This window comes from Onychostoma macrolepis, chromosome 02, assembly GCF_012432095.1.
Source record: "Onychostoma macrolepis isolate SWU-2019 chromosome 02, ASM1243209v1, whole genome shotgun sequence".
NCBI lineage: Eukaryota > Metazoa > Chordata > Actinopteri > Cypriniformes > Cyprinidae > Onychostoma > Onychostoma macrolepis.
This window is the reverse complement of record NC_081156.1, coordinates 28,875,577-28,889,620: the sequence shown is the minus strand read 5'-3', so window position 1 is coordinate 28,889,620 and position 14,044 is coordinate 28,875,577. Positions and strand designations below refer to the sequence as shown.

Here is a 14,044-nt window from a genome sequence, read left to right as displayed (position 1 = left end):
AACTGGAGAGCAGTAGCTCAACTAATAAATATCTGGTGGTGTTTGAAATATTTAATCTAAAACATGAGGAAAATTCTGGATTATTTTACAAACTAATTTAAAAAGCAAACAACATTTAATTGACTAAACACCCACTTGACAAACTAACATTTCTGAAGTTTTGCAGATTTTATGTTCCATATTTTCTATCCATCTTGTGTAAGTAACTCATTTGTTTTGTGGTCTTAACCTATTTCAAAAACAAGCTTCTTAAACAATGTATCTTCAGACAGGTCAAATACACAGCTATTGAGCACACAAACCCTTCAATGATCACAGAGCAGTGTGGATCCGTCAGCGAGTTCTTCAGTAACATGAGACCCTCCTCCAAAATCAATCCAGTGACACTGACACTACAACATTGAAGTTACACAAACATCATCAGTATTCACAATAATGTACTATAAAAATGTGTTTTGTACAATGGCAATGCTGTCAGCAATTCATTGAGTTCTTTACAGTTTAGTTAGTGATTGTTCAGTTAGCTTGCAGCACAGAGAGGGAGGGATATTATATAATGAACAAATCTATAATGTGGAATTGATGCATTTTGATGTAAAGGGATAGTTTACCCAATAAATAATATTATCAGTCATCATTAACCTCGTCATTTCAAACCTTATATTCCAATTAACACAAAGGACATGTTTTGAAGAAAATAGTTGATCGCATTTACAACAAACGGGGACTGGAGTTTCAGTCTTAAAAATTCAAGCCTTTATTCAATTTAAACATTTGGTCTACCTCTCCTTGGCACATTCAGTTTCTTATTTGTTGATTTTCTTTTTTCAGATGCCTTTGGTTTGACCTAATATGTGACTAAAGTGTATTATTTGGCCACTGTTCCTTGAGAAGAAATCAATCACATGAATTAAGGCAAATCCTCTTACATGAGCTGCTGTAGACTGGTGCAGGTCTGGGCGAGCGAAATGATCCCAGAAGCCCAGCTCTTATTCAGACTGACCAGCTTCAGATGCAGCACCTTCAAACCCACAGAATGAAATGAAGACAGCAGCAAACTGACATGCTCATCAAGAGCTGAAGAGCTGCAAAAATATTTTTGACCACAAAAAAAAAAATGTATGAATAACAACAAATCTACTGATGAGATAAATAGAGTAATTACAAAATGAATATTGTTCTTACTCATCTGCTAATTTTCCTGTCTTGCTGAGTTTCTGTAAGAAGAGTGTCCAGTCAGTGCTGGATATCTCTGATTGTGGACATTTAAGACTCATGTTTAAGACTGCTGGAAATAATGGATTCTTCTCTGAGGAGCTCAAAGACAAACTGAAACCCACAAAGACACAGATGTACATTTGATAACAGCACTGTACTGCAGTGTTCGAAAACATACATAACATTTATAAGACTATATAATTATTCTAAAAGTTATTCTTTAAAAGAAAGATTACAGTGTACGTGCAAAAGTTTCTTACGAGACATCTCCACGACCGACAAACAGGTCAAGTGACCATCTGGGACTCTCAGCACTGTATTCATCCTCTTGAACTCTACCAAGTCAGAAAGACAGATAACTTATCAAAACAACTAATAAATTGTTATATTTAGGTAAACTGATATTTTATATGTCTGTATTAGATGTATGACACAGTCTGTTTAAATTACCTCAGCCATCTCAAGATTTCTGATTCACCAAGACTTGGATCAAATCTCCAGCTTCTAACAGGTGCTCCACTGACAACCTTGAGTCAAAATAATAATAATAACAATAATAATTTTTTACTAAATATTTTATTATATTGAACTGATTAACTTCACACTGTTATTAATTTGAACTAAATCAACTGACATGAGCTAAATAATGACATTATTTTCTTTTAGAGCCACTTTACAGCAGAATCTGAACTGTCTCCATAGTTGAGTATCTATAATTGATGTTTGCATATAAACACATTTTACCAGTTCCAAACCACATCAATCTTAAATAACTACTAATAATTTTGTATTTAATCATTTATAAATTATATATAATTGTCCATGAAGGCTGGAAGTGAAAAACTCCTTATATTCAGGTGTGCATAATTATTAAGCAGGTTTTCTTTTACAGTTAATATAAGCCAAAAAAAAAAAAAAAAAGATTTAACTCAGACTGAAAAGTCGAAAATTATTAAATCCCCATGAGAAATATTCAAAACTAATGCAATACAGTTAATGCAAATTCAAGGCAAGACCACTGGACAGCAAAATGCTCATTGGCTCAGTAGGATCAGAAAAAAAACAGGTGGAGAAGAAAAGACTATGTTAACTGCAAAAGGATTATAAATTAATGTGAAGAATTAGGTGTGAAACCATCAGGAACCATTTAGTCTCCAGCGCCACCATTTTCCAGAACTCCAACCTACTCTGGATTCTCCAGAAGTGCAAAGTTCTCAGAGATTTTGCTTGGGTAAACAAATCCTTAAAAAAAGACCCTCACTTAATAAGAATCACATTTACCACTGTTTGAAGAATTTATCTTCCAGAATCTGGCAGTAAGTTTTGAGAGTTGATTTTTAGTCCATCTCTGCAAGACGAGGTGAAGAGAATATCAACTTGCCTAATAATTATGCATGCACTATATATACAGTACATATATATATATATATATATATATATATATGCATCTGTAGATTTCAATAATCTTTAAAGGGCATTTTCTCAAAATGAGACGGATATCTCCACTTCAGTAGCACTTACACCAAACTTTATAGTTTTATTCATGTCTGTATTCTGAAGGTTTTTACAGAGGGGTTTGTTAATATAGCATTCAAATGATTTATAACATTTTATTCCTTTTTCTGACCCATCACAGTATTTTCTGATTTTTGGAGTAATAAAAAGAAACAAATCCCCTCTTAAAACCCTAACTCTAATATGTCAATGAAATGAAACAATGAAGTTTGAAACAGGCTTTATACAATGTTCAGATTTTTGTTTGAGAAATGTAATGCAAATTCATGTTTAATTACACAATGTCTTTGTGTAATTAAATAAACATATTTAAACAATTTAGAAAACAGTTGTCCTAATGCACTCAGTTGGGGAAAGTATGGTGACGTCTGTTAAAATGTTTACCCTATTCACCTGACGTGAATGTCTTTTAATGTGAATAACATTTTGCTGCATGTTTAGTCTAAAACATAAAAGAACATATAAAATGATCTTAACTGGTCGTCTGGTTCAGTGGCGTCTGTGATGGCCATGACCTGGCTGAGGATCATCTGTCCGCTGCTAGTGCTGCTGTGTTCAGATAGGGTGTGCAGGCCTGACAGGCTCTTTCCTGTTCCTGCCCTCTGCTCGTCCAGCCTCCTGCCCTGAGTGAGGAACGGCTCCTGACCTGGAGATGCAGCCGACTCTGAGAATGCTGGATAGACAGACACATGTTCAACTACACGTATGATATTCACGTCATTTTAAAAAATGCTACTTGTTTGAATATTCAAAAGACAAATTCAATGAATAACGTGAAATAATACTAACATTTACTGATGGTTCTGGGTGGGGTGGTGGGTGTTGAGGCAAAGCTAGAATTGACAGACAGATTATTTTTGGAGTAATAAAAAGAAAGAAATGCCCTCTTAAAAACCCCTAACTCTAATATGCCAATGAAATGAAACAATGAAGTTTGAAACAGGCTTTATACAATGTTCAGATTTTTGTTTGAGAAATGTAATGCAAATTCATGTTTAATTACACAATGTCTTTGTGTAATTAAATAAACATATTTAAACAATTTATAAAACAGTTGTCTTAATGCACTCAGTTGGGGAAAGTATGGTGACGTGTTAAAATGTTTACCCTATTCACCTGACGTGAATACCTTAACATTTTTGGTGCATGTTTAGCCTAAAAACATATAAAATAATCTTACCCTTTTATCTTTTTCAAACCCTTTGGTTCGATATGAATCTCCACTTTCTCATTACAGCTGTGACTCCAGTCCTGTTCTTTGACACTTGACAAACTAACATTTCTGAAGTTTTGCAGATTTTCAGATTCATATTTTCTATTCATATTTTCTATTTATATCTAAGTAACTCATTTGTTTTGTGGTCTTAACCTATTTAAAAAACAAGCTTCTAAAACAATGTATCTTCAGACAGGTCAAATACACAGCTATTGAGCACACAAACCCTTCAATGATCACAGAGCAGTGTGGATCCGTCAGCGAGTTCTTCAGTAACATGAGACCCTCCTCCAAAATCAATCCAGTGACACTGACACTACAACATTGAAGTTACACAAACATCATCAGTATTCACAATAATGTACTATAAAAATGTGTTTTGTACAATGGCAATGCTGTCAGCAATTCATTGAGTTCTTTACAGTTTAGTTAGTGATTGTTCAGTTAGCTTGCAGCACAGAGAGGGAGGGATATTATATAATGAACAAATCTATAATGTGGAATTGCTGCATTTTGATGTAAAGGGATAGTTTACCCAATAAATAATATTATCAGTCATCATTAACCTCGTCATTTCAAACCTTATATTCCAATTAACACAAAGGACATGTTTTGAAGAAAATAGTTGATCGCATTTACAACAAACGGGACTGGAGTTTCAGTCTTAAAAATTCAAGCCTTTATTCAATTTAAACATTTGGTCTACCTCTCCTTGGCACATTCAGTTTCTTATTTGTTGATTTTCTTTTTCAGATGCATTTGTTTTGTGGTCTTAACCTATTTAAAAACAAGCTTCTTAAACAATGTATCTTCAGACAGGTCAAATACACAGCTATTGAGCACACAAACCCTTCAATGATCACAGAGCAGTGTGGATCCGTCAGTGATTTCTCCAGTAACATGAGCCCCTCCTCCAAAATCAATCCAGTGACACTGACACTACAACATTGAAGTTACACAAACATCATCAGTATTCACAATAATGTACTATAAAAATGTGTTTTGTACAATGGCAATGCTGTCAGCAATTCATTGAGTTCTTTACAGTTTAGTTAGTGATTGTTCAGTTAGCTTGCAGCACAGAGAGGGAGGGATATTATATAATGAACAAATCTATAATGTGGAATTGCTGCATTTTGATGTAAAGGGATAGTTTACCCAATAAATAATATTATCAGTCATCATTAACCTCGTCATTTCAAACCTTATATTCCAATTAACACAAAGGACATGTTTTGAAGAAAATAGTTGATCGCATTTACAACAAACGGGGACTGGAGTTTCAGTCTTAAAAATTATGCAAAAGTCCTCGTGATCTGAATCCATACAATAGCTTGGTTTAAGGAAGAGATGAAAATTCAAGCCTTTATTCAATTTAAACATTTGGTCTACCTCTCCTTGGCACATTCAGTTTCTTATTTGTTGATTTTCTTTTTTCAGATGCCTTTGGTTTGACCTAATATGTGACTAAAGTGTATTATTTGGCCACTGTTCCTTGAGAAGAAATCAATCACATGAATTAAGGCAAATCCTCTTACATGAGCTGCTGTAGACTGGTGTAGGCCTGGACGAGTGAAATGATCCCAGAAGCCCAGCTCTTATTCAGACTGACCAGCTTCAGATGCAGCACCTTCAAACCCACAGAATGAAATGAAGACAGCAGCAAACTGACATGCTCATCAAGAGCTGAAGAGCTGCAAAAATATATTTGACCACAAAAAAAAATGTATGAATAACAACAAATCTACTGATGAGATAAATAGAGTAATTACAAAATGAATATTGTTCTTACTCATCTGCTAATTTTCCTGTCTTGCTGAGTCTCTGTAAGAAGAGTGTCCAGTCAGTGCTGGATATCTCTGATTGTGAACATGTAAGACTCATGTTTAAGACTGCTGGAAATAATGGATTCTCCTCCGAGGAGCTCAATAACAAACTGAAACCCACAAAGACACAGATGTACATTTGATAACAGCACTGTACTGCAGTGTTCGAAAACATACATAACATTTATAAGACTATATAATTATTCTAAAAGTTATTCTTTAAAAGAAAGATTACAGTGTACGTGGAAAAGTTTCTTACGAGACATCTCCATGACCGAATAAGTCAAGTGACCATCTGGGACTCTCAGCACTGTATTCATCCTCTTGAACTCTACCAAGTCAGAAAGACAGATAACTTATCAAAACAACTAATAAATTGTTATATTTAGGTAAACTGATATTTTATATGTCTGTATTAGATGTATGACACAGTCTGTTTAAATTACCTCAGCCATCTCAAGATTTCTGATTCACCAAGACTTCGGATCAAATCTCCAGCTTCTAACAGGTGCTCCACTGACAACCTTGAGTCAAAATAATAATAATAACAATAATAATTTGTGAATGTGTTTTACTAAATGTTTTTTTTTTTTACTAAATATTTTATTATACTGAACTGATTAACTTCACATTGTTATTGGTCTTAACCTATTTAAAAACAAGCTTCTAAAACAATGTATCTTCAGACAGGTCAAATACACATCTATTGAGCACACAAACCCTTCAATGATCACAGAGCAGTGTGGATCCGTCAGTGATTTCTTCATTAACATGAGCCCCTCCTCCAAAATCAATCCAGTGACACTGACACTACAACATTGAAGTTACACAAACATCATCAGTATTCACAATAATGTACTATAAAAATGTGTTTTGTACAATGGCAATGCTGTCAGCAATTCATTGAGTTCTTTACAGTTTAGTTAGTGATTGTTCAGTTAGCTTGCAGCACAGAGAGGGAGGGATATTATATAATGAACAAATCTATAATGTGGAATTGCTGCATTTTGATGTAAAGGGATAGTTTACCCAATAAATAATATTATCAGTCATCATTAACCTCGTCATTTCAAACCTTATATTCCAAAATTATGCAAAAGTCCTAGTGATCTGAAGCCATACAATAGCTTGGTTTAAGATGAAAATTCAAGCCTTTATTCAATTTAAACATTTGCTCTACCTCTCCTTGGCACATTCAGTTTGTTATTTGTTGATTTTTTTTTCTTTTTCAGATGCCTTTGGTTTGACCTTATATGTGACTAAAGTGTATTATTTGGCCACTGTTCCTTGAGAAGAAATCAATTACATGAATTAAGGCAAATCCTCTTACATGAGCTGCTGTAGACTGGTGCAGGTCTGGACGAGTGAAATGATCCCAGAAGCCCAGCTCTTATTCAGACTGACCAGCTTCAGATGCAGCACCTTCAAACCCACAGAATGAAATGAAGACAGCAGCAAACTGACATGCTCATCAAGAACTGAAGAACTGCAAAAATATATTTGACCACAAAAAATGTATGAATAACAACAAATCTACTGATGAGATAAATAGAGTAATTACAAAATGAATATTGTTCTTACTCATCTGCTAATTTTCCTGTCTTGCTGAGTTTCTGTAAGAAGAGTGTCCAGTCAGTGCTGGATATCTCTGATTGTGAACATGTAAGACTCATGTTTAAGACTGCTGGAAATAATGGATTCTCCTCTGAGGAGCTCAAAGACAAACTGAAACCCACAAAGACACAGATGTACATTTGATAACAGCACTGTACTGCAGTGTTCGAAAACATACATAACATTTGTAAGACTATATAATTATTCTAAAAGTTATTCTTTAAAAGAAAGATTACAGTGTACGTGGAAAAGTTTCTTACGAGACATCTCCATGACCGAATAAGTCAAGTGACCATCTGGGACTCTCAGCACTGTATTCATCCTCTTGAACTCTACCAAGTCAGAAAGACAGATAACTTATCAAAACAACTAATAAATTGTTATATTTAGGTAAACTGATATTTTATATGTCTGTATTAGATGTATGACACAGTCTGTTTAAATTACCTCAGCCATCTCAAGATTTCTGATTCACCAAGACTTCGGATCAAATCTCCAGCTTCTAACAGGTGCTCCACTGACAACCTTGAGTCAAAATAATAATAATAACAATAATAATTTGTGAATGTGTTTTACTAAATGTTTTTTTTTTTTACTAAATATTTTATTATACTGAACTGATTAACTTCACATTGTTATTAATCTGAACTAAATCAACTGAACTGACATGAGCTAATGACATTATTTTCTTTTAGAGCTACTTTACAGCAGAATCTGAACTGTCTCCATAGTTGAGTATCTATAATTGATTTTTGCATATAAACACATTTTACCAGTTCCAAACCACATCAATCTTAAATAACTACTAATAATTTTGTATTTAATCATTTATAAATTATATATAATTGTCCATGAAGGCTGGAAGTGAAAAACGCCTTATATAGAGATTTAACTCAGACTGAAAAGTCAAAAAGTATTAAATCCCCATGAGAAATATTCAAAACTAATGCAATACAGTAAATGCACATTTAAGGCAAGACCTCTGGACAGTAAAATGCTCATTGGCTCAGTAGGATCAGAAAAAAAACAGGTGGAGAAGAAAAGACTATGTTAACTGCAAAAGGATTATAAATTAATGTGAAGAATTAGGTGTGAAACCATCAGGAACCATTTAGTGTCCAGCGCCACCATTTTCCAGAACTGCAACCTACTCTGGATTCTCCAGAAGTGCAAAGTTCTCAGAGACTTTGCTTGGGTAAACAAATCCTTAAAAAAAGACCCTCACTTAATAAGAATCACATTTACCACTGTTTGAAGAATTTATCTTCCAGATATATATATATATATATATATATATGACACTTTGTGTATATACAGACCTCATAGTCTCACACATACAGAGCGCTGGCTGAAGAATCTTGAGTTTCTCGGCTGTTAAATCACAGTACATGAGGTTCAGGTCTCTGATGTGTGGACAGCACTGAAGACAGTACAGCAGCACCCAACAGTCTGTGCTCCTCAGAGAAACGTTATACAGATTCATGAACCTGCGTGTTTGCAGAGTTTCCCTGACAAATCTCTCATCTTGGAGCTCATACAGACAGTAGAGAACAAATAACTGTTCACATTCATGGTATGTTGCCATTCTTAGAAGAATTCCTTGCAGTGTTTTCTTCAGTTTCATGTTGTAAGGAACAGTTTCCTTAATCTTTTCAAAGAGTGAGCTGCTCACCTCCTCATTTAAGAGACCACAGAGAAACATCATGACTGAAAGAAAGGGATTTGATCTTTCTGGTGATGGCCTGTAGATTTCATTACCCATTTCCACCCTGTGAAGCAGATTATTGATTTTCCACCAGCACATTTCCTCATCCAGTAAAACATAATAAAGAGCAGTGAAGAACTCCTGAAAGCTGAAATGCATAAACCTAAATACTGGCTCTTGTTTGTCTTTTATTTTTAAGCCAGTCTTGGCTACACTCTTTTCATCAAAAAAGACCTGCTGCTTCTTCATCCCTTCCTCTGCCAGCTGACCCAGACTCCTCAGCATGGTGAGGACAGACTGACTCTGGTCATGATGCTCCAGTAGAGTGGACACAAAGTGCACATATATGGAGGTGGTTGTCTTTAGTTCTCTCATCACATGATCATAATCTGTGAAGTGTTTCTTCAGACAAAAACAGACCATCCAACACAGCAAAGGCACAGAGCAGGCAGTCAGGAGGCTTTCATTTATCTTCACACTCTCATATGTTTTCCTGAAGAGTTTCTCATCCTGAAAGAACTTCTGGAAGTACTCCTGCACCCCTCTCTCAGAGAAGCCCATAATCTCAGTGAAACGCTGAGGACCCTTGAGGAGATTCATCACTGTACAAGCATCTGATCTGGTGGTAACCAGCAGGAAAGACTCAGCCAGGATCTGTCCATCCAGCAGACTCCTAAGAATGTCCATTGGTAGAGCTTGCTGCGATGGATTAGAGGGTGATGATATTTGAATGCGTGGATCAAATGAGAACTCATCAATTCCATCAATGAGGATGAGGACTTTCTCTGGCGTTAACTCCAGTGTCTGTGAGATCTGATGTGATGTTAAGCTGCAGCTCCAGCTCAAGAGCTGATTCAAGCTCATCTCCTGGGAAAGACACTTCACCTCATCACACTTCAAAAGATATATATATATATATATATATATATATATATATATATATATATATATATATATATATATATATATATATATATATATATATATATATATATATATATATATATATATATATATATATATATATATATATATATATATATATATATATATATATATATATATATATATATATATATATATATATATATATATATATATATATATATATATATATATATATATATATATATATATATATATATATATATATATATATATATATATATATATATATATATATATATATATATATATATATATATATATATATATATATATATATATATATATATATATATATATATATATATATATATATATATATATATATATATATATATATATATATATATATATATATATATATATATATATATATATATATATATATATATATATATATATATATATATATATATATATATATATATATATATATATATATATATATATATATATATATATATATATATATATATATATATATATATATATATATATATATATATATATATATATATATATATATATATATATATATGACACTTTGTGTATATACAGACCTCAGAGTCTCACACATACAGAGCGCTGGCTGAAGAATCTTGAGTTTCTCGGCTGTTAAATCACAGTACATGAGGTTCAGGTCTCTGATGTGTGAACAGCACTGAAGACAGTACAGCAGCACCCAACAGTCTGTGCTCCTCAGAGAAATGTTAGACAGATCCATGAACCTGTGTGTTTTCAGAGCTTCCCTGACAATTCTCTCAGTGGAGAACAAATAACTGTTCACATTCATGGTATATTGCCATTCTTAGAAGACTTCCTTGCCGTGTTTTCTTCAGTATCATGTTGTAAGGAACAGTTTCCTTAATCTTTTCAAAGAGTGAGCTGCTCACCTCCTCATTTAAGAGACCACAGAGAAACATCATGACTGAAAGAAAGGGATTTGATCTTTCTGGTGATGGCCTGTAGATTGCATCCCTCATTTCCACCCTGTCAACCAGCTCACAGATTTTCCACCAGGACATTTCCTCATCCAGTAAAACATAATAAAGAGCAGTGAAGAACTCCTGAAAGCTGAAATGCATAAACCTAAATACTGGCTCTTGTTTGTCTTTTATTTTTAAACTACCTTTATACAAGAACACACTAGTAGCAGGATCTAAACCATTCTTGGCTACACTCTTTTCATCAAAAAAGACCTGCTGCTTCTTCATCCCTTCCTCTGCCAGCTGACCCAGACTCCTCAGCATGGTGAGGACAGACTGACTCTGGTCATGATGCTCCAGTAGAGTGGACACAAAGTGCACATATATGGAGGTGGTTGTCTTTAGTTCTCTCATCACATGATCATAATCTGTGAAGTGTTTCTTCAGACAAAAACAGACCATCCAACACAGCAAAGGCACAGAGCAGGCAGTCAGGAGGCTTTCATTTATCGTCACACTCTCATATGTTTTCCTGAAGAGTTTCTCATCCTGAAAGAACTTCTGGAAGTACTCCTGCACCCCTCTCTCAGAGAAGCCCATAATCTCAGTGAAACGCTGAGGACCCTTGAGGAGATTCATCACTGTATCAGCATCTGATCTGGTGGTAACCAGCAGGAAAGACTCAGGCAGGATCTGTCCATCCAGCAGACTCCTAAGAATGTCCATTGGTAGAGCTTGCTGCGATGGATTAGAGGGTGATGATATTTGAATGCATGGATCAAATGAGAACTCATCAATTCCATCAATGAGGATGAGGACTTTCTCTGGTGTTAACTCCAGTGTCTGTGAGATCTGATGTGATGTTAAGCTGCAGCTCCAGCTCAAGAGCTGATTCAAGCTCATCTCCTGGGAAAGACACTTCACCTCATCACACTTCAAAAGATAAATTACATCAAAGTTTTCAGAGTAAAGTCCTCCAGAAGCCCAGTCCAACATGATCTTCTGTAACATGAAGGATTTCCCTCTGCCTGGATCTCCACTGAGAATCACAGTTTTGGTGTGTTTCCATCACTGTCGGGACTGAACAGCTGGTCTATTCTGATGCTGTGATTCTTGTCATTTGATAACAGTTGAGATGATGGCTTTAGTCCAAAAGGGTGTACGGACCTCACCCATTCATGATAGTATTTCTCAGCTTGCTCTTTGCTATTCTGAATGATCACTGGTTCAGTATAACGGCCTGCCAGCTCCACACATTCATCAGATGGAAGATTAAACTCGATCACAAACTTACATTTATCAGTGACTGATGCTTTATACTTAAGAATCATGTCACTCCAACCTATAGAAAAACATAACAGTTATTGACATTGATGGTTTTAAAAAAGACTAACCAGTAACAAACATGTAAATGGCTAACAATGGCTGATCATCTCAGTCACCCCCATATCTTATAAGAACAAACTTAAATATATGAAAATATAACACTGTATTTTGTGTGTACACTCAACCAAGTTTTTTTCATCAACTATGAAAACTTTCAGGGCCTCTGTTGTCTGCTTAAATATGACCCCTAAAAGGAAATATCAGTTCCTCTTTTGGAAGAAAAAAAACTGTAGTTCACCACCAGATGAGTGACAAAGACTCTTGTTGTGCATTAGGACGTTCATGTGTGTATTTACTGTATACCCTGAAGGCTCAAAGCTTCTTCTAAAGTCTTGTTATTTTTGGAGAACAATTTTGAGTGTTTTTACTACCTGCTACCTGATTAGTCCAATGACGCATGAGCCCATTGATACTTTTGCTCTTCTCTGCTGCCTGTTCTACCTGCTAACTCTTTCTGGCTGCTTGCCGAATCAAGATCACTCTGCCTGATTCCAGAAATCCCCAGTGTGCCTGATCCACTCAGCAATGCTGTCATGCTCCAAAAAGTATGAATGCAAGAAAGTAATGCATTATATCACCCATGCAATTCCCATATTACAAAAAGTTAACACCGAGATTAATTTGATAACAAAATGTAATGCAGGGTGATTATCTAGAAACTGGCAAATTCAAAAATAAAGGTCAAAGCTGCAAAGCGCTCTGAAAATACTCAAACCAGACAACACATGGTAAATATTGATCTTTTGAACTACAGGCTTGAAGAGGTCTATAAAGTGACTTACTCATAATAACAGGAAAAACTCACTTTTATGTCTGGTTGCTACTTTGGAATCAGGATCAGGAAGCTTGTGTTTCCAACTGTAACCACCTGTTTATCAAGAACCACAAGACAGGTCGTATTAGACTACCCATACTGGTAGGTTTAAGTTTATGAACTTCTTCAATTAATACCAACTGTAGATTCTTACCCAGGTCTCTGACGAGGAATGGCTCATGATTTCTCAGCGCATAATAAAAGTCATTTTTCGCTTTGTCTCCTCCAGCATGTAGTGCTTCAAATAGCTTTCTCATTTTGCCCTGGTTGGTTTGTTCTGCTCTGATCTCTGAATATGTTTCATCATGTATCACGTCCTTTTTTGTTAGTTCATCTGCTATTGCCTTCACTGAGGTAACCTTCTGAATAAGCGCTGCGCAGTTTATATCCACAAACTGGGCCTCTGGGCATAAAAATGATCATACATCGTTGCTTACGATGATTTGTATACAACAAAACAATGTATATTTAAAACGCATCATTATAAAAACTGGTTAGTTGTTTAATTGTACAACATAGAGTTTCAAACTAGATCGCGCCGTTTCTCTCACTTACCAAAGCTGCTCATCGTGTCGGATAACAGACCTTGATCCGCGAACAATAATATAATATAATCAGCCAGGTAGGCTACTTTTTTCTCAAATCTAACGTGTCTAACACACAAGCGCAAAACTCACTCAGTGTAACGGAATTTGTTATTCAAAGAGCAGCAGGACTTCCGCCTTCTAAAATGAAAGCAGTTTCGATGTTTGTCATGGGTTGCCTCTTACTGTATTGTGTTTGAGTCATTCTTCATTTGTGGTGGCAAGTGGTGTCCCTCTACTTTACAACAGTTGAAATAAACTTTAAATACCAATAAATCATAAAATGTTTGCATGT

General features: G+C 35.0%; 1 protein-coding gene and 1 long non-coding RNA gene across 2 annotated transcripts in view; both read right to left on the bottom strand.

Annotated features, from left to right (window-relative positions):
* Positions 1-14,044, bottom strand: part of LOC131528640 (NACHT, LRR and PYD domains-containing protein 1 homolog) — an 18,221-nt gene extending 4,177 nt beyond the window's left edge. Inside the window, 11 exon segments of the mRNA XM_058757931.1 lie at positions 303-392; positions 930-1,085; positions 1,186-1,329; positions 1,479-1,553; positions 7,837-7,914; positions 8,709-9,988; positions 10,813-12,020; positions 12,023-12,307; positions 13,157-13,219; positions 13,320-13,568; positions 13,721-14,044. Coding sequence (XP_058613914.1) covers positions 303-392; positions 930-1,085; positions 1,186-1,329; positions 1,479-1,553; positions 7,837-7,914; positions 8,709-9,988; positions 10,813-12,020; positions 12,023-12,307; positions 13,157-13,219; positions 13,320-13,568; positions 13,721-13,733 — 3,641 coding nt within the window. The 5' untranslated portion in view covers positions 13,734-14,044.
* On the bottom strand, positions 3,549-6,386 carry LOC131532453 (uncharacterized). The gene is made up of 5 exons (XR_009268904.1): positions 6,222-6,386; positions 6,035-6,106; positions 5,742-5,885; positions 5,488-5,579; positions 3,549-3,566 (listed from the first exon to the last, which is right to left on the bottom strand). It is a non-coding gene; the product is annotated as an uncharacterized LOC131532453 (long non-coding RNA).